Source organism: Cygnus atratus, chromosome 19 (assembly GCF_013377495.2).
Source record: "Cygnus atratus isolate AKBS03 ecotype Queensland, Australia chromosome 19, CAtr_DNAZoo_HiC_assembly, whole genome shotgun sequence".
Lineage (NCBI taxonomy): Eukaryota > Metazoa > Chordata > Aves > Anseriformes > Anatidae > Cygnus > Cygnus atratus.
In genome coordinates this window covers 12,001,222-12,025,768 of record NC_066380.1, presented here as the reverse complement: position 1 = coordinate 12,025,768, position 24,547 = coordinate 12,001,222, and the positions used below count along the sequence as shown (strand labels likewise).

The following is a 24,547-nucleotide window of genomic DNA, read 5'->3' as shown; positions in this document are numbered from 1 at the left end:
CGGGCCCCGGAGCTCTGTGCCCGGCCGCCCGGAGCTCCCGCGCCGGCGGACGGGTCGGTGCCCGCGGAGCGGAGGCGCGAGCGGGAGGTTGCCATGGGAACGCGCCCGCCGCCGCCGCTGCTGCTGCTCTTCGGCCTCTTCCCGTTGTTGCCGCCGGCCCGCGGCGCGCCCGGTGGGTGCCCGAGCCAGGCCCCTGCTCCGCTTTCCCTGCACCCCGCGCCGTGCTGCGAGCCCGCCCGGGTCCGTCCCCTCCGGGCGAGAGCCCCCAGTCGGCCCGGGCCTCACTGGCCGGTCGCTCTGGGCTCCCCCGCCCCGAACGGGCACGGGCAGGCCGGCACCCTCCCGCCAGCCGGGCTGGGCCGGGCCGGGTCTGGCCGCGCCGCGCCGCACCAGGGGGTGGCGGCCGTCGTCGGTCAGCCCTGCACTGACGGTCCTTTCCTCCAGCTGCCCGGCCAGCGGGGCCCGGCCTGGAGGAGCTGTTCTTCCGGCAGGTGCGGGACCACTTCAGCTTCGAGACCTGCGGCAACGAGACCTTCCCGCAGCGGTACCTGGTCTCAGGTGGGTTCTGGGCCCCGGGGGTGCACTGCGGCCTGTGGCAGCGATCGAGCTTTCCGAAGGCTCGCCGCTCGTGCACAGGGACAGAGCCTCTCAGAGAGCTGTGCTGAGCAGCCAGCAGTCGGTCTGAGCCGAGCACCAGCCCACCACGAGCCAGTCCTTTCTCCTGTCACTTTGCTTAGCCTCTCCTCTCATCCCCTTCAGTTCCTCGCTCTGGTAATAAGATGTGTGTTGCAGATGAGGGGATTGGCCTCTTAGCAACGTGAGCAGGTAAGAAAAAATGGCAGTGGTAGGTTTGAACTGGGCTGGCCCTGTGCATGTGTATTTTCAGTTAGACACAGTATCTTTCAAGTGCAACTTCAATGCATCAGGAAGAACAAATAGTGACCCAAATGTTGCAGTCAGTACTCGTGATTCTAACACGTGAAGACAACTCCAAGAAAGATGTCTCTTGGGCCTGTGTTTCACATTATTCATAACACAACAACTTTAGATAGTTTAAGGCATGCTGAACAAAGAGGACAAGGAGCCTGCAGTCTGTCTTTCTAGCTAAATAATGAGTTGTCTTCTGAGTCACAAGCAGTAAGAGAGAGGAGGCTTTTCCAAACAACGTGCTTTCATTTTCATCATAATTTCAATAACTAGTGTCAGATGTTTTTGAGTACTACATGCTTGGAGTTATCGGGGAGATTTGCAGTGAGACAGCAAGTGTGGCGCTGTGATTAGCATCAGCCCAGAATGCTACCTACCTCTGGGTAGCACTGCCTGGTCCTACTACTCACTCACTGTCACCTTAGGCCTACAGGCCTGTGCCTGGAGCCTGTTAGACACGTTATTGCCTTCTCATTATCTGTTACTCTGCAGCTTGTTCATCACTGTCACCTGGTTATATGTATTACACCAAGCATGAGCTCAGGGATCACTTTGGCACAAAGATATCAGAACATTAGTGAATTTTGATGGCGTACCCAGGACTGAAATTTCACAAATAAAATGACCATGACCGTCTTTGAGCAGAACTTAGGGATCACCTGGTTTAAAGCATTGAGGAATTTGATTTTTAAAGTGTTATGTTTTATCTGCATGTCCTGCCAGGGCAAAATTTGTAAATTTAGAGCTAAATAATATCTGTGAGAAACAAAACATGTTGAGTAGTTTCTTTTCCCTCTTTCTGCTTCTTGTGCAATACAAGTCTTCAGATTATCAGTGAGAAATTGAAGGAGACTGTTATTTCACTACCAGGCGTCTGACTGTCTTGAGGTTAGCTGGCAGTTGCCCCAGGATTTAAATCTGAAAATAGATATCTGTTTAAGCAACCTGTCTATGTTTTTGGCTCTTGTGCACAGCTGTTTGCTACAGAAGCCACGAAGCATATGAGAAGAAATGTCAGAGTAAATAGAGCACTTCAGTTTCTTACCTGATACCCAAAACAGATGCAACACAGAAAGAATCAGCTTTTTTGTTAACAAAGATCAAGAATTTCACTAATGACATATTTCAGGCCTGTTTCCAAGCCAATACTTGCTCTGGCAGGTCTGCATTGAGAATATCTGTTAATGGAAACAGCCTTGCCTGACATGCTGCAGTTGCGTCCATAGCATGACCTCTGTTGGAGGTTCCCTTTAGGTGATAAAATTAATGCTTAACTGACAGTCTGAAGTCTTGTTGAAGAAAGCTATTTATTCTCCCCCCCCTTGACTCCTGTACAATTTAAGAGTAAGCTAAAATCAAATGTTTGACAAAGGCAGCAGTAAAGCAGCCATGTGTTACACAAGCAAGTATTGGCATCATCGGTCAGCTCCTCCTGGTAGTCTCAATTTGCCATCAGTTATAGACAGATCAGAAGATAGAGAATATGTTATTTACAGCTTGGCTCTGTGTTGTACATCACAATAAAAGCAGTAGAAAGAGGCAGGCAATTCCTCAATGTTCATTTTGTAGGAAAAGTGATCTGTGCAAGTGTTTTGGGACAATTTGGGTTGAAATGGGTATATAAATGGGAAATCACTCTTTTGGGGGCAGCTGTTTGCAAATTCCTTGTAGATCTGAGATTTTCAGGATTTTTAGGCAGAAGTAAAAGTTCCAGGTCGTATAGTGATCTCATGGAAGCTCTTACTTAACCCTGCTCAAATGACAGATTTCTGTAGCCTGGCCTTTCTAACATCTGCATTCCTCAACACAGGTCTCAGGGATCAGCCTGTTCAAAGAGTTCTTCCTCATTAAGCTCCTGTCCAAAGTCACCAAAACCAGACATTTCATGCTCTGACAGTTTTGTTTGTTTTTGTTTTGTGTCTTCTGTCAATTATCTCACTCAGTAAAGTTCTGGAACAAAGGATTTGGACCAATCTTTCTCTATACTGGCAATGAAGGTGATATCTGGACTTTTGCTCAGAACTCCGACTTCATATTTGAATTAGCAGAGGAACAGGAAGCACTTGTGATATTTGCTGAGCACGTGAGTATTTTAGTCATTATGTATATTATAGAGTTGTGTTAGTATTACCAAATTCATCTTTCTCCAGGTCCAGAAAAATAACATCTTTCCACAAAGCAGAGGTAGACCTGCTGCAGGCTTTCTTGTCATAATAGTAGCTCTTCATTATTTAACCACAGTCTCTGAATTTATTTTTTTTATTATGCCTACCACCAATCCAGGATAGAGACTACTGTTTCAGTAAAACTTATCCTATGGCATATTTGATTTAGATCAGTGCTGTTATAAATAGTTTCCACTGGTCTTGAACTCCACACTGGACTGGAGAGATCTTTTGTTAAGATAATGTTTTTCTCTCTAGCCTGTGAAGTCCCAGACCATCCTGTTCCTAGGTACACCACCCTAACAAATCTATTACTCTCCAACCTATGCATGAAGAGATTATACACTGTTCCCTTTTCTAGCTGGGGATTTCAGGAGAGAGACATGTCAAGGCTCCGCTTGGCACCCACTGAAGTAGCTTGTCCTGAACTTTCCCATCCTCTATGGGAGATATCCTGAAGGTTTTATCTGATAGGTCTTTTATCCTGAAGGTTTATCTGATATAGGCAGATTCTGGAGAATCTGAGCATTTGCTCAGTTAAGAACAAGTTAAGAACTTGTTAAGGGGATGATGTTAAGTTAAGAACAAGTTAAGGGGATGATGTGTGCCCTGTTATCACTTCCCATTTGTGCACACTTGTCCCATTCCTATAATGAAGGACAGGGAAGACCCAGGCTTTGACACCAACATTTTTGCAGCATATCTCTTTGCTTTCAGAGGTACTATGGCAAGTCTCTTCCATTTGGACTTGAGTCAATACAGCTGAAGAGGACTGGTCTGCTTACTGTGGAACAAGCCCTTGCTGACTACGCAGTGCTAATTACTGAGCTTAAGCAGCAGTATGGTGCTGCAGACTGCCCTGTCATTGCTTTTGGAGGCAGGTAAAGGTTGTGTGTGGTTCTTCCCTTCTCTGCATCCTTTCCTAGACACAGTTGTGGTGTTCTCATAGTTCCATTTAGCTCTCCAGCAAGCTCTAGAGGCAGAGCTCTAAGCTATTCTATAGACGGCATATGTGCCTGAGCTCTTTGAGAGCTTATCTCTAGGGCCCAGGCAGCTCTCCCATTAAGAATTAGTCTTGACTTGTGATTGCCTTTGGGAATGTTTGCTTTGGAGACTGGATGTTTCTAGACATCTTCAATGTACAAGTCAGCCAGAACTGCAGAAGATAAGTTCCTCCTGCAGTATCAGATGATTTTACATGAAAAATGCTGAAAATCAATAATTGGTAAAATATTCTTTCTTGGGGCCATCCAGCTTTTTATCAAACAGCCTCTTTATCAGTATCCAGCCACTTTCATTGTAGGCTCTTTTATAATTCTGCTCTGTAACCTGCTGCTTGTTTGCTCCTGGCTTCCAACAGACATCCTTCCCCAAACTGCTTGCTCAGTTGCAGTTCAGAACTGTGTTGATATCATGTCCCTGTCTCTTGAATGGCTTCCTACACTCATACAGAGAGGTGCTTCCCTTTAAAAGGTTTCCAATGAGTACAGGGCTTCTCAGTCACTGCAGTGAGCTAAAAAGCATTTGATCAGGTGATTATCGTTACACTCCAGCTCACTGTGGTGGTGACTGGGTTGTTGATCCCAGTGGTGTTTGTACCATGTCTGCCAGGACAGTAGCTAGTGTAAAAAGGGCCAGAACAGTCTTGGGGTGGGAAGGTGGGATTCAGTGAGACCTGCTAGCTGTTAGACTACAGCTGTTTGTTTGTAAGTTGGAGTTAAACATGCAGCAGCTTTGAACAGCACTAAACCTATCTGAAGAATACTGAAATATGGCAGTACTGGAGCAGCACGTTTCCTGGGGGGGGGGGGGGGGGAAACAACCTTCAGTTGCTTATAGTTTTGCCAAACTATCCAGTGGAACTGAATTTTCTTCTGTCAATTTCTTTTTTCTGTTTCCAAGACCAGAGTTAGAGAAAAGTATATGGCTTTACATGTGGGTGATGTGGGACTTGAATACTTCTGAGCTGTGAGTGAAGAGGTTGGAGTCAGACAAGGTGTTATCTCTGTGTTAGGGTTGTCATTTATCAGCCCCAGGAATGACCTCAGAGTAACTCAACAAAAATTTGCATCTGCATAACTTTTGTGGCCTTGGGTTTATCTAGCAATACCAGATATATATGCTAATCTGTGGCCCTGTCACTGAAGCTGTCAAGGTGGCTTTGAGTTTTGATGTGGTATTTGTTAATGTCTCCCATTCCCTAGGCCTTTGCCGGTAATTTATGCAGCTGTTACTTGGGTTGCCCAAGATGACTGCCTCCCACTTCCCAGCACTAGAGGGAGCTGAATGTTCTGCAGTGTTCAGGGACACCCTTTGCTTGTTAGCTCTTGCCTAGACAGTCTTTATAATCCTATATACAAAATGTTGTCTCCTTCACCCGTTAAGTAATGACAGCTTGACTTGAGCCCTAGTTGGTTCTGCAGTGAAATCATCAGGACATGCTCAGGGTGGGGCAGAGTTAGATAAAGGCAGCATTTACATTTGTCTGCAGAATCCAATTGGGCTGGTGTATTCCCGTGAGAGTTGACTTGAGGGTCTGGGGAAAAGCCAATAGGAACATGCTGTGTACAGCTCATTAACTATAACTCTATTTTTACATAAGGATGACACCTAGATTTGCATAAACATTTTGTTGTTTTGAGTGCGGTGAGCTTGTGACTGCTGGCCTGAACTTTCAAGTTAGTATGTTATAATCTGTCTGTTAAAGGAAATAACTTTTCTCTGTCCTGTGCCAGCTATGGAGGAATGCTGAGCGCTTACATGAGGATGAAGTACCCAAACATTGTAGCTGGAGCACTAGCTGCCAGTGCTCCTCTGTTGTCTGTGGCTGGGCTTGGAGACCCCACTCAGTTCTTCAGAGATGTAACAGCAGTAAGTAGTAGCTTTTCGCAAGAACATTTTTCTTCTTCCTTTAAGAAGGCAAGATTTTTTTTCTTTTCCATGTCTTTAAACAAACAGCTGTTCTTGCAGCATCGGTGCTAGACAGATCTGCAAGGAAAAGCAGCAGCTGCAAACAGTGTTGAGTGTTGCTGCGGCTGGGGCAGCTCAGGGCTCAAAGGTGCTGCTCTTCTAAACAACACAAAACGGTTCCGTGACCTTTAGTACCACTAAGAATTCACTTTTCCATTTCTAGTGAGTTGTACAAATTACAGGCTGAAAGTTTTCCTTTGTACCTGGCTGAAACCTTTGGATAATTAATTGTTCAAATCCTCTTTCAAAATGTTTCTGCACTGATATTTATGATTCACTGTAGATCCTTATTCTCAATATGGTTGCATTTCAATGAAGAACTTGAATATTTCACTAAATAAAAACATGCATGGTGTCCTGGATTCACTGAAAACCGAAATTTAAATGTGGCTTTCATGTTCTAAGGACATCAGAATAAATGGAAATATCCATGGGAGTATTGTTGAGAACTGACTTGCATTTAGTTTACATGGAAAGAAACGTACTAGCTGGTAGTACTGAAAGCTTGTGATGGTGGCTGTTTTGCCTCTTTGGTATGATTTTCTAGATCTGGGTGACACATGTGGCTTTGTGTGAACTACCTGTGTATGAAATGTGGTCCTTTTGCTCTTGTTACATATATGAAACCTTATTTTAATGCAGAGACTTACAGCGCAGACAGTATTACTGGTAAGCATAAAGAAGAGTGTCGTGAAAATAAACAAACTCAATAGCATTTGAAACTTTAAGTATATAAGAGAACAAAAGACATCTTGTCTTAAAGTTATACATTTTGAACATATGGTATCACTCAATTGTCTAACATGCTCGGTAGTGGAAATTCTTCTCTGGATGAAGCTAATTCCTTCTCAGAACTCCTGTTCAGATGATAGCTCTGACTTGTTTCAGTTGTGAATGTGCTGTGAGTCGTTACACACCCCTGAAATCAGAGCTTTGACCTTTTCATGTGGAAAAAAAAATACTAATTCAGATACTAAGCAGGCACTTTGAGTTGTTTTCAAAGTAATTCATTCCACCTTCAGCATGTTTACATAACAGCAACCCTGTGCATCTGAAGGCTGAATTCAGCTGCTCTTCTCAGTGAACAAATGTCCCTGAGAGCTGTTAATACTAATCAAGGCACAAACCTTCTGTGAATCATTGTGGGAGCTCTCTCTTCTGCTTTCTGCTTCTGAGTCAGAGTGTGTTCTCTCAAAGCAGCTTTCTCTATGACTTTTATTGAGCATTTCCAGCACATTTCATGAGCCTACAGCTCACAGGGGAAGTGAGCAAAGGGCAGAAAGTTTATTCTGTGTATGGCATTTGCATAAGACTAGGTTTATATGTACACCAACTGCCATCCCTGCAGCCAGACAGAAAGCCCTAGTGTGAAGAATACATGTGCAGCAACATGTGTGCTTCCTGTAAGCTTACTGCTGCAGGGGCTGGCCAAGCTATCAACTTCAGATTGGTTTAGACTTCTGAATTAGGTGTAATTCAAAAGAGTAAAGCTGGCAGCCTGAAAGCTTTGATTGCCAAGCTGGAACAGCTTTTCTTGGAATGTCTGTAATGCCTCCTGTCTCTGCAACAGCTCAGCTGACCTGTTTCTATGTCCATAATGGTCTGCTGGGGAAAAGCGAAACCGGCAGTGGTTCCTTATGTCAGGCAGCACACTGCAGCAGTTCGGCATTAGCCTCTCAGGGACCTCAGTGGTCACTGCAGCCAGAACAGACTTGCTCTTCCATCCCAGACTGACTCATCTGCATGCTCCAGTTTAGAGCCATTAGTTGATAATAAGCACACACACAAGGAGATTTAAACCATGGAAAATCCCAAAGTGATTTCTCGAACTTTCAGACAAAAGGCACGGAGAGGAATCAAAGGAAGGTCCCATATCTGTTTGTAGTTGAGGCTGTGTCTTTGTAAGAAAAACGCTTAGCTAGTGGTCTGTGGTTAGTTACCATTGTTCTCACATGATGAAGAGACCTTAAAAGAGCCCTACTACTTATTATTACAAAGTACTGGTTGTGGGCAGATCTCAAACTGCCTTACAAGCTGACAGAAGAGAAACAGTTTGGGTTGCTAGAGCCTTCAGTGGCAGAAACAACTTGTTCCAACAGCGTAACCTGCCACAGCTCTTCAAGCATACCTTAAAGTGCTTTTTCAAGAGGATCAGCAGTGCTTTTCCCAAGAAAATAAGACATGGCCTTCTTGGTCATCCGGTAAGTCACTGGCAAGCTTAAGAAGAAAAGCAGGTCTTGGTTTCCCAATCCAGTGCTCAGCCCTGTGTGGCTCCTTCTTACAGACAAAGTACGGTAGGAGGCCTCTACTGTATGTTTTAAAAACAAAAAACTGCTCTTGACCCTAATAGTCTGGTACCTGTTCCCATGTCCAAGGCACATGTCTAATCTCATTGTTTCATGTTCAGTCTAATGGCTCCACAAAGTGCAAAGTGTTTTGTCTAAAGGCTAGTCCCAGTAGCGACCTGGTGAAACAATTACTGCTTGGTCTGAGCTGTGCAGGCTGTTAGTTTGTGCTGGCACATTCTGATTGTCTGGAGCTCAAAGCAGAAGCACAACTGGTCATTGCTTCTGGAGATGCAGATGCGATTCTGGCCATAGTGGGCAAGTAACCTCTGTCATCTCCTGGTGCAGCTTCCCTGTGCAGCATCTGCACATATCTCCTCTGTACAACTGTAATCCTGTCATTTTCTGTCCTTTCAGGACTTCCAGAAGTCTGGCCCAGACTGTGTCACAGCTGTACGCAAAGCCTTCCATCAGATTAAGTATCTGTGCCTGAGTGGAGGTAAGAACAAATGGCCCCACAGACTGTTTCCCAGGGGTAGGTAGACTCAGGGATGGGGGCAAAAAGTTGATTCTGTCAGGTTTTTGGTTAGGCCTTAAATGGGTTCCAGCTAAATCAATGCAAATGTCTGCCTGACCTTTCTGCTTGCATGTCTGATTTTTGATTTCACAAACAGTTTTGATCAGTATTGGTATATGGACACTAAAATGCAAGTATCTATATGGAGGATTGCACTGTGTTAATTAAACCGTCTTTTCTGCAGGAAAAAAAAAGTGTTCAAAAACACCTTCAATTTGATGCTGGTAATATCTGTGATATCTTTGCTTGGATATCTGTTCTCCTGCACGAGAGCCTGATTGATGAGACTGTCCTGCTTGGCTCTGAAGGGCACAGCAGGTGGGAGGCAGCAGAGCCTGAGGGAGCAAGGAGGGCATTGCCGCACAGGGTGCTGGGGAGGACAGCCTTGTACTTACTGCTCTTTTCACTGCATCAGCCTCGACTGTTCTGTCTCAGAGGGTGCTGCTTCCACTGACGTTCCCCAGGGAAGTTTCTGTGTCTCAGCAGGGGGAGATGCAGGCTGCAGGCCAATGAAGCCACACAGGAAGGCTTTGCCGGAACATCTGTGTTTGTGTAAATTTAGATGTAACATAACATACCCTTCCTGCTGGAAACCTCAACTGTGTGTTACATATCTCATTATCCTTGAGTGAAACAAGACGCTGAAGCCTGGTATTAGTTTACTCTGTTGAAGTTCATGCCTTTCATTTGCTTTTCTTCTGTAGCTTATGATGAAATCAGCAGCAAAATGGCTACATGCAATAAAATTTCTAACAAGGAGGATGTTTACCAGCTTTTTGGTTTTGCTAGAAATGCCTTCACCATGATGGCCATGATGGACTACCCTTACAAAACTGATTTCATGGGACACCTCCCTGCTAATCCAGTGAAGGTGAGTACCAGGACACAGGTGAGAATTGCACTTTCTGAAGGGAGGGACGTACACCTCAATGACCTGAGTGCAGGGCTGCACAGCATGGGGCACAATCAGGCACACCACTGGGTGGTGGTGACAGGGAGAGGTAGTGGTGGGTTATGGCACTTCCACTGTGATGATAAATCTACATGTTTTAAGCCCCTCTGAGATGGTGACTGTTGTGTTTGAAATGCATTGCTATTAGGCTTGTCAGGAAGGGCTTGCTGGAGCCATACCTGCCATTCTCTGTGTTTACTTTAGACAAAAAGGCCTGTGCAAGCTTGTTGACTTCAGTTTTTGATTGCTAAAATATACAGCATATCAAAAAATGTTGTTTTGTGGTAGCTTGCCTTGAAACACTTTCATAGACACATTTTTCTTGGTGGGTAGGTTGGAGTTCTAAAAATCAGGTTCCTTTTTAAAGTATCACCTGGTAAAATGCTACACCTCAGAGTACAATGAGGAGAAATGCCTGCTGCTGTGGGGACTAGAAAACCTAAAAACTTTCAAAGGAGTAGGAGATGGCCAAGTGTGGGAAAAGAGCCTGGTTCTCAGAGGGTTACAAACACCTCTTAGACAGCAGCTGGGGCCTGAAAAAGGTCCCAGATCACCTGTCACTATTGCAGCTCTTGACTTCTGCTTTGCTGTCAGCCTTGTGCTTCTGTTCTCTGCTGCACTCCTGTACACCAGGCTAATGGAACTTTACATGTTTCTGGCCTTGTGACTAAGACAGCAGCTGCCATTTATGGTTCAAGTCCTACCTGGAGCAAAATGCACACTATGCAAGAGGTCCTACAGGCCATGTATTACAGGGATCCAGGAGACGCTGTCTCTGGCTCCACTGGGCATCCAGCTCCCTTCTAGGGTCTGTTTAATGATCTGTAAAATGGAAATATTATTCTAACCTCCTTTGAGAAGGGCATTAAAATATTCTGATTGCAGGAGGAAGAACTGTTCCTTGTAAGTGTCCTCCACACAGCTGTGGATGTTTACCTTGGAAAAGAAACAGACTGTCTTAGTCCTTTCTCCCTGTTTCTATGTATTTTGTTGCTAGAGAGAGGAAAAAACACCAAAAAGATGTTGCATTAGGCCCTTGGAAAGCTGGTGAAAAATCAAATATGCAAGTGATACTTTAGACAAATCTTCCTGTTTATCCCTTCTGCAGCATAGACTGTTACCTACCGTGCCTGCAATTTTCCTGTAATGTGTCTCATCCAGGTTGGCTGTGAACAAATCCTTGCCCAGACAGACCCAGTTCAAGGCCTGGCAGCTCTTGTTGGTGAGTGAATCTTATCAGATTGGTCTTTCATTTAAAATCCTGTTTTCTAGAAGCACCTGTAAGTAGAGTTGTCTCATCATTATGTGGTTTATGTATTGTGGGAGCTGGTACAACTCTGATTTTCCAGTGGGATGGTTTGTGCTCTATTGGTTTCATCCATTGGGACACTCCATGATGGCAGGTTCATTCTCTCACCTTTTCAAACTTATCCTTGCAAAGTTTTTCAGCCATTGCAGCCCTTGCTGCAAAAACATTGCAGGCTGTTGACTTTTGATGAAATGTGACTTCTAAGGTACTTGGTTCTTTTTAAAAGTTTACCCATGCTCTGGCTCAAGCAGTCACAGATTCAGCGCATGTTCACTGAAGGAAGTTCTCTGGTCTGCTAGTTGAGGACAAGGTTGCCATCATAATGCCCTACAATCTTAACTGAGTGGCAAGACAATTGTAAATACATTGTATATGCTTATCTCTGTGAGTACTTAAATTGTCAGCCAGCAATATAAAATGTCAATTCTAAATCACAGCTGAAAATGTTTGGCTAGGGAACTAGAAGTGTTGCTAACGTACTAACCTCTTGGCAAACACTGTCAGATCAGCTTGACCTATTCACATCCTACTTCTCTTCAGAGGAAGAGAGGGACTTTTTTTTCTTTGTAATGAACAAGCTGGGAGTACATTTCTCCCTCCTGCTGGTGAGGGAGCACTTTGTGCCTCTCCCTGGCTCACCAGTTGCATTCACTTGGGATAATTTAATCATGCAAGAGGCATGATCAGCCAGAGCTTTAGGCAGGGAACTGGCTTTTTTCCATACCTGCCCCTCTATGTCATACATGAAAACACTGTCTTCTTTTTGCATGTGCTGTAGTGACCCACCTCCTGTGAGGTAGAGCATAGACTCACAGGCTGTGATACTGAACTGGCAGCAGCTGAACGGGGATAGCGTTAGCGTTGTCCACTGATCATTTACAGGACAATAGTACTCTGTTGCATCGACGTGAATCCATTCCTCCACCTGCAAAGAACCAGACCAACACTGATCCATCATACTACACCTCAAGCAGGTATCAATGTCACATCAGGCTTGTTTGGCTCATGGTAGAGGAAATCTTGACATCTATTTGAATACAGTGGAGCTCAAGGTGCCACATCTTCAATCTTAATTTGGCAATCAGAGCATCAAAAGAAGCTGAATAAAATAAAAGAATGCCACTCAAGAACTGCTCTAAAAGAGGCTTGTTCTTGGAAAATGGGAGGAATGAGCCACAGGGACCTACTGGAATTGGTTTAGCCCAAGTCCTTCCTGGTCTCCATAGACTTAACACATTATGGAGGACCTCATCTGAAGAGAGCTACAGTGCATTGAATTCTAGATAACTGAGTTTGTGTCATCTGGAGGAATTTGATGTCAGATCTGATGTGCAGTTTCTCTCTACAGATTTCTATCACTTCCTCAGTAAGCAATTAAGTACTCTAAGATACGTTCATTCCTTTGAAAGAAACAGCACTGGCCAAAATTGGGCATGGGATCCTGAATCTTTACTTTCAAATAGGAATTGCTGAATGATCTTTGAAAACTTTTTTGTCTTGACTTCTGGGAATGAGAGTCTCCCTGACTGAGCATTTCAGAATGTCAGATGTCTCCTTTCAGCTTCCCCTCCCAAGAAGGCTACACAGAGCCTTTGATCCAGTTTCAGAGAAGGGAGATCAATGTTTGAAGAGGCTTTGCTCGCATTCCAGGATTTGAACTCATGTCTCCTAAAATCTAGGCTGGTGTCTTCACTGCAGTCCATTCCTCTTCTATTTGCCAGTGTTTCACACACTCTCAGCACAAACAAGGAAAATCAACATATTTTGGGCAGGTACATGAGCAATTTTACCCTTAGGTTCTCCTGCGTTAGGCTGCAGCTACACTGTATGTTTTCTCTATGTAAAATAGAGCTTTAAACAGCCTTTGTACCCTAGCAAATAGGGTGTGACAAGGCAGCTTTTAGTGGGCATGATTTTGGGCAGGTACGCTTCCATAAGCTTACTGGCCTAACTTGCAACTATGCAAGGTCCACTAAGAGAACAAAAATAATAGTTGTTGGTCATCCTGCTGGAATAATGCAGTCAGGGCCTAGCAGTACAGACTCCATTTTGGAAGAGAATTGGTGTTACAAGAACAAATGAACTTACTCCTTTTAGTGTCCTTCCTCCAATGCAAAAGATTCTGTCTTTTACTGTAGCCATCCCATGATCACAGCGGGTAAAGGTCATGGCAGAGTTGCCAGTCCAACGTCGGAGGCGAGGGAGGTAGCTGTAAGTGTCTCGTAAGGTTTTACCTGCCGAGAAGCCTCCTAGAAGAAAAGCAGAAATCTTGAAAATCCATCCGTCAGTCTCAGTATCATAGAATAGCTTGGGTTGGAAGGGACCTTAAAGATCATCTAGTTCCAAACCCCTGCCATGAGCAGGGATGCCACCCACTAGACCAGGTTGGACAACGCCCTATGCAACCTGGTCTTGAACACCTCCAGGGATGGGGCATCCACAACCTCTCTGGACAACCTGTTACAGTGTCTCACTACCCAAACATCCAGGAAAACCCTCTGCAAACGTCAGCAGAGCTGACATGGTATGAAATTTAAAACATGAGTTTCTTAGATATTATTTTTAAAAAATAGTTCCAACTGTTTCTGCAGATAGTTTTTCACAAATGAGTTTTGTATCAGCTCTTGGGGTATTTCAGGTGCAACCAGGAAGCACGAACAGCTTTAGTTACAGAATCTGCTTCCAGCACACAGAGTCACAGAATAGTTTTTTGAAAGAAAAGCATTTGAAGTTCTTTGACCTACTGACAAAGATTCAAAGTTCAGAGCCAATCTGCCATTGCTATTGTCAGCTTTCTCTTTTAGGCACTCATTTGTGTATTTCAGGGCTGCCTTATAAAAAGCTCCTTACAGGTCAAAGGTGCTGCTATTGGAAGGGTAAATACTTTTAACTTTCTGCCTGTTGAATTCCAACCTGCAGAGAGGCTTTGCAAAAAATGAAGGTGATACTTCTGGTTGGGCATATGCCCAGCTTCCTGGGGCTTTGATGCTTTCTCTGTATGCATTGTGGTGTAACCCCATTAGGCTGCTGAGCTCCACACAGCCACTTGTTTACTCAACAACAGTGCGCTGGGATGAGAATCAGAAAGGTAAAAGTTAGAAAAACTTGTGGGTTGAGATAAAGACAGTATACTAGGCAAAGCAAAAGCTGTGCATGCAAGCAAAGCAAAATAAGGAATTTTTTTGCTACTTCCAATCAGTAAGCAGATGTTCAGTAATTTCCAGGAAAGCTGTACCATCACATATAACGGTTTCTTGGGAAGACAAATGCCGTAACTCCCAATGTTCCTCCTTCCCCTTCCCCCCAGTTTTATTGTTGAGCATGACATTCTGTGGTATGGAATATAATATTGCTTAGGCCATTTTGGGCCAACTGTGCTGGCTGTGTCCCCTCCCAGCTCTTGTGCATTCCCAGCCTCCTCGCTGGCAGGGCAGCACAAGAAATAGAAAAGTCTTGACTCTGTAAGCACTGCTCAGCAACAACTGAATACATTGGTGTGCTATCACCACTATTTTCGTCAAAAACTCAAAACACAGCACCATCTCTTCTCCATGAAGAAAATTAACTTCGGTTAAATTAACTGTTGTCCCAGCCAAAACCAGGACAACACGGACACTTTGTCTGCACGGAGCTTATTTTTACATCTTTTATTAAAGTAACACTTAATTTCTGAGTTTGCTTGGGCAGGGTAAATCAAATTTGCAGTTACGCCACTGATTTTAGAAGGAAAATAATCTTATAGACAGGTAAGGTCTTTTACATAAGGGGTACTTCTGGAATAGTGTTATCCAGCCTAGATCACTGCAGCACGTTTGAAGCTCTGTGAAGCAAGCAGGCAATTTTGTCCTTGCTGTCTGGTAGGAATCAAGACAAACAGTGGTTAAATGAGCTTTCTGTGGCACCATGGGTCAATTGAGCCAAAGCAGGGACTTGTACCTGAGCCTCAACTTTTCCTCTGGCTGAACCGGTATCCTTCCTTTTTGGTCATCTGCACAGCCAGTACAAGTGTCCTGCTGTCAGTGGAGTGTGTGTTGCTTTAAGACAGCCTGTGCACTGCCTTTTCTGCTCTCCGGACGTTGGGTGTACAAATAGTTGCAGGGAAGTGCAGGTCTTTGCAAGTGTACAGTTAAAAATTAATCTGGACTAGATCAGCACAGGGATGCCAGCTGGCAATAACGGGTTTAAGAAGCATGGATCCTATAGCAATGACAGGCAGACCCCAGGACTTTTAACTGCAGACCAGTAACAAACACCACAGTGCTTTTCCTAGGACAAACTAAAGACTATCTTTCAAGTCTGAATTAGTAGCTATAGAACCTAAAGATCCTCCAGCAGTTCCATGAAATGTTTAAATCCATGGTGCTTTCTTGTTAAACATACATACTGCACCATCTACCAAAGATCCTTGTAAAGACCAAGGGGTCTCTTAGAGGATAAGAGCTGTACAGGTCCTGCAGGTAAGAAGATAAGAACCTGCACTGTACTTATTTTTATATGGACTAACAGTGCAGTGCAGGGGAGTTAGTCCCACATATTCCATTCAGATTAATACCAGAGTGTAATCCCATCCCCAGCACTAGGGCCCTCATTTACCTTTTCAGACAGCAAAGCTTTGGGATTTTAGCCAGGACTGCAAGGTCAGAGCCAAGTGGGAGTGTGGTTTGCAAGTAGATGATGTCATGTTTAATGTCATGGAAAGAAAATGGCTCCTGCAATTCAAGATCACAGTGAGGTTGTGTTGACACAGCAGGAAAAGGGCATGAGCTGTGGTTGTTGGTGTGGGTACAGGCTTGGACTGTGATGTTAAGATGCTAGTAAAAATCAATGAAAGTATATGGGAATATGCTGATTTTGATTAGCTTTGTCACCTGAAATATAGAGGATTCCCTTGTGGATTGCGCCTGCATGATCAGCAATAGGCACAGGGAAAGGAGCTGCAAACTCCCACTTGTTGTCAGCAGGCTGGTATGATTCCACAGTGCGGGTGAGGGTCCCCAGCAGTGTCCCACCACCCACAGCAAAGATATGATCAGACAGCACATCCGCATGAAAGCGTGTCCGCCGCTCCAGCATGCTGGCAACCTGGAGCCAGGAAGTGTTGCGTGGATCAAATCGGAAAACCTAGAAATATACCAAACAGGAGATGGTTAGCAGAAAGCAGGTGCCTGGCTTTGTATCTCATGTGGCTTCAAGAACTGATTAACATTTTCTTCTGGGCTGAGGTTTACATTCAGAGCTGGACAGCTGAAACAGCAGTACCTTGCTGATGGAGCTGGCACCCCTGCAGAGGGGCAGGTGCTGATCTCTGCTCTCTGGAAACAGCGACAGGACCCGAGGGAACCAAGGGAACAGCATAGAGCTGCAACAGGGGAGGGTCAGGCTGGGTGTTAGAAAAAGGTTCTTCACCAAGAGGTGGAACAGCCTGCCCAGGAAAGTGTTTACAGCACCAAAGCTACCAAGACTTCAAGAAGCATTTGGACGATGTCTTCAGACATAGGGTCTGATTTTTGTGTGGTCCTGTGTGGAGGTGGGACTTGGACTGAATGATTCTTGTGGGTCCTTTCCAAATCAAGATATTCTGCAATTCTAATATGTAGAGGTGGGAGACCTTCAGTGAGCAAGCCGAATAACATTCCCTCCCTCCCTTCCTTCCTCTCTTCCCTAGCCTTTGTTCCAAGTCTAAAGCTTTCTTGTGTCTTACCTCATTTGATGGTTGCTTTCCCATGGGATCAAATTTGCACTGTCCCCCAATGACAAAGAGGAAGTCACTGATGATGGCTACACAGTGGTTGTACACTGGCACACAGAGGTCCCCAACCTTGTGCCATGTGCTGCAGCTCTTGTCGGCAGCCCACATCTCTCTGCAAATGCAGTTGTCAGTGGTTCTGCCACCAACAATAAGCAGCATGATGGAACTGGAGCGGAGGCTCGTGCGTTGGGTCTGCAGGAGTGGCTGAGCATATAGCAGGGAGTGGTAAGTCAGAGCCTCCTGAAGGTGCCTGTGGCAGCCTGAATCCAGCCTCATAAAAGGCATTTCCTGAACAAAGCGCTGCAGATCCTGTAAAGGAATGAGAGGGAATCTTATGCGCCTTAAAATGTCTGCTGCATCTTCCAGCCGTGTGCGGTCATGCTGCAGCCAGCTCGCAGCAGCTCTGAACAGCTCCAGCTCGCTGCACCCCTCTGTGTTGGTCCTGTCTAAGATTTCACAAAGGGTTCCTCTGTCAAGATCTTTCAAGCACTGAGGATCAGCCAGTATCTGTTTGTAATTCTGCCCTACATAGCGCATAGCTTTCTGTCTCAACTCTGCCGGGCCAAGTTTTTTAGCAATGTTAAGAACATCCATGCAGTTCTCACAGTTCAAACAGCCCTCCAGAAATTGGAAGCATAGCTTGATGACTTCCCGAACAAGCAGGGTTTCTGCGGCTTTGAATGTCTCCTCGATATTCTGTAATGAAAGATCTAATTTGTTGGAGTAAATGAAGTTGAGAACATTCCTCAGCCCTGCAGCGCTGACAGCTTTCAGATGGACGTTACAATCCAAGCTTCCCACTCTTGTCAAGTTTCCAGCAAATAGGATCTTGCAGTAATTACTTGCTGATGCTAAAATGATCTTGTGTGCTGGAAAGCAAACCCCTTCTGCCTCCAGTGTTACATCACACAGTGCTTTCTGGGCACGAAGGCTGCTGATCCCTTCTAGGAGTCTCACCAGGTAAGTGTCAGACACGAGCCTCTCCATGTTGGTCTGCGAGCTGAACAGCATCGCTCTGAACGGCACAGTCCCAGGACTCGTCGTTGTACACTCAGTGCGTCTCCTGTGCAGTTATCTGCAGATGAACCAGGGGTTTCATGCTTTGAGGGAGCTGAGGCTGTGCTGCTTGCTCCACCGACCCATCCAAAATGCAGATATGGCAGCAACTTCTCTCCTCATCGTGCCTCTTCAGGTTGCGTCTGCAGGAGCCGAGTGCTGCGTGCCTCACAGAGCTAAGTGGGGTTGTTTGCCAGCAGAGCTGTTGGTGCTGGTTATCGCAGAAACAGTGTTTGTGGGTTTTGCCTGTGGGCTGTGACACTGGCAGCAGTGGACAGCCACTGGCGTTACTGCATTCCTCCTCGCGCTATCTGGTAACTACCCATCTGCACAAAAGCAACTCATTCCTCTGCAGCTCCCCAGCTATGCTTCACTGGACCCTGTGGTCAGGTGCTTTCATCAGGGCAAGCCTGCACATGCCATCATTCCCTTTTTGAACAACAGTCAAACAAAATCTTGTGACGCACCCCCTTGGCCTTCTTGCTTAATTAGATGCATTCACACAACAGATACTTTCTGGGAGGGGGAGGAGGATGGTGTCAGCTGACACGTCCAATTCAGTTTGAAGCCAGTTGTGCTGGGGCCTAGTTTTCTCTATACAGCCGGCTCTTGAGTGCATTAGGGATTGGAGGCTGGGGCCCTCCCAAAGACTAGTGAGCTGGTCACTCAGCTTTTGGCATGAGCAGAGATAGCAGGAAACTTTCGGGAGCCTCTTCCTAACTGTGGATGCAGCAGAAGCAAGGGATAGAACATAGATGGTAGCGAGACCCTGTGAACACTTTGGCATAAAGTTGTGATCATAACCCAAAGCTGGTACATATGCTGCTAGGGCTATCCCTGCCTTATCTGCTCACCTACCTGGGGTATCCACCCTTTCCATGGTCTTGGATGCACGACTTTCACAAAGGCTGTGGCTGAAAGGGCAGAGGGGTAATGATAAGTTGGCTTTGTGTTGTGTTTCCACCTGGCAGGGGTATTTTACAACTCCTCCGGTTCAGTACAGTGTTATGACATATACCAACTGTACCGGCCCTGTGCTGATCCCACAGGTTGTGGCACTGGCATGGATGCTGAGGCATGGGACTATCAGGTAAGGTGTTAGAGACACCAGCAAGCTTCAACAGCTGCCCTGTTTATTCCCCCCCACCCTCCCCACCCCCCACCTCTACCTCCAATGGCAGTTCTTGTACCTCTTTCAGGTCTGTACGGAGATCAACTTAACGTTCAACAGCAACAACGTGACTGACATGTTCCCCGAGATGCCCTTCACAGAAGCCATGAGAGAGCAGTACTGTCAGAGCAAATGGAGCGTGAAGCCAAGAGCACAGTGGCTGCAGACAAACTTCTGGGGAGGAGGTGTGTTTTGTTGGGTGCTCATCATTTTGCTCGTGTAATTTGCTTCCTGCATTCCTTTTGCCTGGCTGAGCCCTGCAGGGACAGGCACAGCTAACTAACAAGTGCCAGCAGAAAAACACAGCCACCAGGCCCAGCGTAAGGGCTTGAGCAGACTTTTCTCTCTGAGATTCAAGTGGGAAGTTCTGTTCTCTTGTGTTTTCTGTTACTGTTTTTATTTGCTGTAGAAGCCAAACACTTGTGGGTAAATGGGCAGAAAGGAAGCCTCTCAAATGTCATTTTTGAATTTCAGACTTGAAAAGTGCAAGCAACATCATTTTTTCAAATGGCGACTTGGACCCATGGGCTGGAGGTGGGGTAAGCAGGTGAACTCCCTTCCACCAAGCACAGACAGCAGCCTTCCGAGGTGATGCACTGCCCACCTCTCCCTTTCAAATCAGCGCTGGCAATTCAACTTTAGCCTATCTGAATTTCTGCAAGTGGCTGTTTTATGCTGAACCATTCAGGAGTCCCCAGATGTTAATGACAGACACGTTTGAGCAGTGAGTTGCCAAACAGCCAGGAACATCGCGGCAGTAGTGTTGGCTTCCTGAGTATAGCAGACACGGCAGGAATCCAGCACCTTGTGGGTCTACCCCACCCCTGGAAGTGTTCAAGGCCAGGCTGGATTGGGTTTTGGGCAGCCTGGGCTGGTGGGAGGTATCCCTGGGGCATAGAACTGTATGGGCTTTAAGGTCTCTTTCAACCCAAACCATTCTACGATTCTATGAACCTTAACCGGTCGCAATTCTATTTCAAGACAGTCTCAGCACTGAGTGCGCCTTAAATTTTCCTTTCTCAGCATGTTTTGTTAGATCAGGCAGTTGCTGTAATCATCAGTCTAAACCTGGGAACATTTTAGTTTAGAGTCAACAAAACTTCAGAGTGGTGATAGAACTCTACTTTAAAAAGACCCAAAACAGGATTTTGAGTTAGTTGAGCTCTTGATTATAATGCAGGCGGTCCCTTGTTTTAGGCTGGCTTGGCAGTCCCAGCTACAAAAGGAACAGGGTCCTTAGGGGGGGATGAACCTTGTATTTCAAACTGCCTCTTCTAGATTAGGCTGAGTTTTCATATTAGGGGAAGCCTCCAATTCACCTGAGTCAGAGGGTTTGACTCAAGAGGAGTTAGTCATGCACACAGTACCAGCTATACCAACAATCTCTTCCCATGCATTTCATCACTCCTGCCCACATCAGTTTTCAGAACTGATGTCCAGTTCTGCCTGGTTACTTGGTGAGAGTTTGTCTCTGTTCCTTTCATTCCAGATAAATAGCAGCCTAAGTCCTTCACTAATTGTAGTAACCATTAAAGGAGGTGCTCATCACCTGGATCTCCGGTAAGTATGTAGTAACTGACAGGTTACTTTCCTTTGGATGGCAAGATCCTACTGCCATGGGTGTTTGGTCTTAGCTAGCCCCAGTCCACAGAACAAGGAGATACTTTATTCAAATAGAACTGGATACCAGACTGTTAAGGCATAATTTTGGAGTCATTTTCTAACCTAATACAAATGCTCTTATAGCCTTCACGGAAGACAGGTTATGCAGGACTCATCCCTAAACTCATGTACTTTCTTGGAACATGTTCTGCTTGCACTGGAATTGCCATGAGTGTCTGATGGTCTGTGGCAGTCAGTCATATGAAGTAGTCCAGTGTCTCCTGGCATTAGCCATCAGCCTTCCGTCCTCCAGCAGAGAGGGCAGCAGCCACTGATGCAAGGGAGAGCTCTATGCTTGTCTTGCCTCCCCCAAGCTTTTTGGGCGTTACGTTAACTTGTTTTCTGGGGTTTAAATATGAAGTACAAACCGTGAGACTAAAGAGATGATCTCTGTCCATTAATTCCCTGCCTGTGCTTTCCCTATGCAGGAGACAAAGATATGGCTTAGCCAAAATGTATCAGTGCTCTCCCCTAACTAGCTCATACTGCTCTGCTTTCTCTAGAGGACACAATCCAGCTGACCCCCCATCTGTCATAGAGGCACGCAAGTTAGAAGCGAGCATCATCAGTGACTGGGTGAAATCTGCAAGGACGAAAAGAGGATGGGAGAAGCGCTCTGGAGCTTCAGCAAGTGGGTAGCTGTGATAAGACACACAGGGCCCGCACTGAGGTGACAAGGCTGCCACTACTTGCTACCAGGCTGCAAAAAGACCACAGCCTGCTGAGCTGTTCTTTTTGAGAAGGTATTATCTCCTCCACCATGCTGATGAAAATTCACCTTCCTGAAGTGTCCCACCTGCACCTAATCAAGACTCAAAAGAAAAAAGGATAAATCACTGACTGAAGCCAAAACCATGTTATGAGAGTTTCATGTTCACCTACTAATGAGAAGTTATTGTAAATGATGGAAAGAATAAAAGCTTGCCTCAAGGCCCAGGAGTCATCACTGTCCTGAACAGTATGTTGGGTAGGACGAAGGTAAATTATTAGAGAACATAAAAATTGGATGACTAGAGGAAAAGCAGAGGTACGGTCATTACATAGAATCATAGAATAATTTAGGCTGGAAAAGACCTCTAAGTCCAACCTTTAACCTAGTACTAGTCCACCGCTAAACCATGCTACTAAGCTCTACATCTACACGTTTCTTAAATACCTCCAGGGATGGTGACTCAACTAACTTCTCTGGGCAGCCTGTTCCAATGCCGCACAATCCTTTCAGTGAAGAAATTTTTCCTAATATCCAACATGAAACCTCCCCTGGTGCAACTTGAGGCTATTTCCTCTTGTCCTACCACTTGTTGCTTTGGAGAAGAGACCAACCCCCCACCTCCACTGAGGTAGCTTTAGAGAATGGTAAGGCCTCCCTTGAGCCTTCTTTTCTCCAGGTTAAACAACCCCAGCTCCCTCAGCTGCTTCTCATAAGACTTGTTCTTTAGACCCTTCACCAGCTTCACTGCCCTTCTTTGGACAAGCTCCAGCACCTCCATGTCCTTCTTGTAGTGGAGGGGCCCAAAACTGAACACAGTATTCCAGGTGTGGCCTCACCAGAGCCAAGTACAGAGGGACAATCACTTCCCTAGTCCTGCTGGCCACACTACTTTTGATACAAGGCAGGATGCCGTTGGACTTCTTGGCCATATGAGCACACAACTGGCTCATATTTAACTGGCTATCGGCCAATACCCCCAGGTCCCTCTTCTCCAGGCAGCTTTCCAGACGCTCTTCCCCCAGCCTGTAGCATTGCATGGGGTTGTTGTACCTGCCAGTGTGGGACCCGACACTTGGCCTAGTTGCCCTTCATACAGTTGGCCTTGGCCCATCGGTCCAGCCTATCCAGATCCCTCTGCAGAGCCTTCCTGCCCTTAAGCAGATCAACACTCACGGCCCAATTTGGTGTCAACTGCAAACTTCCTGAGGGTGAACTCGAACCCCTCGTCCAGACCATTGATAAAGATATTGAAGAGAACTGGCTTCAATATGGAGCCATGGGAGACACCACTTGTGACTGGACTCCAACTGGATTTAACTCCATTCACCCCAACTCTTTGGGCCCAGCCACACAGCCAATTTTTAACCCAATGAAGCGTACATCTGTCCAGCAAGCTTCTCCAAGAGAAGCTTGCTGCCTTTGATAAACCCATGCTGACTGGGCCTGATCACCTGGTTCTCCTGTAAATGCTGTGTGATGACACTCAATCTGCTGCATGAGGCTCCCCAGATCAGACTGACAGGCCTATAGGCTGGAAGGAGGATCCGGGAAACTTTCATGTAGATGGGTGTCACATATGCTAGCTGACAGTTGACTGGGCTCTCCCGATAGCCAGGACTGCTGACACATGACGGAAAGGGGTTTGACGAGTACTCTCAGTTACCCTCGGGTAGACCCCATCTGGCCCCATAAACTTGTGCACATTTAAGTGGTGTAGCAGATCGCTAACCATTTCCTCATGGATTATAAGGGCCTAGGAGCAGAAGAAAGCTCTCATCTATCAGCTCAGGGAGCTGAGTTCCCAGAGAACCAGTGGTCTTGCTGCTACAGACCAAGGCAAAGAAGGCATTATGCACTTCAGTCTTTTCCCTATTTATTGTCACTATGTTTCCCCCCACAACCAAGAAATGATTGAGATTCTCCTTAGTCCTCCTTTTCTTGTTTATGTATTTATAAAAACTTTTTTTTTTCCTCTTTAACAGCAATAGCCAGTTTGACCTCAAATTAGGCTTTGGCCCTTCTGATTTTGTCCCTACGCAGCTTCATGACATCTTTGTATCATACATGCACAGGTTCATAAGAGATTCCACTAGTGATCAGCTACACAAATAGACTTGGTCAGCCTCATGCAATGCTGTGGGTGTTTTTTTGTTTATTTGTTTGTTTTGTACTGCTGTTAATCAAGAGCTAAGTACTAGTGACCAGGAAATGCACTTACACTTGAGACATCTTCAGGTCTTTTTAAAATAAATTACAAGTTTATTAAAGTGTATGACAATTTCATGGCTTGGTAGTATAAGCAAAGAAGATAAAAAAGGATAGTTTTGATCTTTCAAGGTAAACTCATCTTTGCACATTTAACAAGTAGATTCTCACCTACTAGAATTACTATATACCAATAAATATCAGCATAATTGCAAAAATATTACATCTTAGTTATCAGTTGGATGCCTCAGTTGATGAGTTAGTAGAGAAGTCTCACAGGACACCAAAGGCTTGCATTACTTACACAAAGTCATGGCATTGCTTCAACTTACATTACATTGCTCAAACACAAGACCTTAAGTATTTGCACTGCCAGGTCCTCCCTGCCATCACAGTACATTGGTTCCCAGAGCTACAATATCAATCACTGATGTTATTTCACAATATTCAGGTGCTGATAAAAGGATTTGGTTTTGTTTGCATATGACTAACTTACCTCTTTCCTGTTCTTAAGCTCAGAAAGCCAAAGCTTCTGCCCCATGCCCCCTACTGAATAGTGCAGGGAAGAAGAACAGGAACAGGTGGAAGTCCATTTGTCAAATTGTTCATATATTTACAGATGAAGAACACTATTAGGAAGACACAATTAGTCAAACTCCAGGCCCCAAATAAAGAGGCTTTAAGACTACTAATGGAACTATATCCTTGGTAATATTTTTTTCCCTTCCCATTTGCGCTGTAGGAAAATCTGCATCCCTCTGCTAAGAGCTGTCAGCATCCCTTTTGCTCATTACTAGTCATGCTTCA

The 24,547-nt window shown here is 45.4% G+C and overlaps 1 protein-coding gene across 1 annotated transcript; it reads left to right on the top strand.

Moving 5' to 3' along the window:
• The first annotated feature begins 5 nt into the window (after window positions 1-5).
• DPP7 (dipeptidyl peptidase 7) lies at window positions 6-21,762 on the top strand. Its single transcript, XM_035571196.2, has 13 exons — window positions 6-172; window positions 445-558; window positions 2,871-3,010; window positions 3,810-3,973; window positions 5,828-5,963; window positions 8,765-8,846; window positions 9,629-9,795; window positions 11,038-11,098; window positions 18,962-19,080; window positions 19,190-19,346; window positions 19,636-19,700; window positions 20,651-20,721; window positions 21,327-21,762. The coding sequence occupies exons 1-13, from the start codon at window positions 94-96 to the stop codon at window positions 21,460-21,462; spliced, it is 1,491 nt and encodes a 496-aa protein (XP_035427089.1). The 5' UTR covers window positions 6-93; the 3' UTR covers window positions 21,463-21,762.
• The last annotated feature ends 2,785 nt before the right edge of the window (window positions 21,763-24,547 follow it).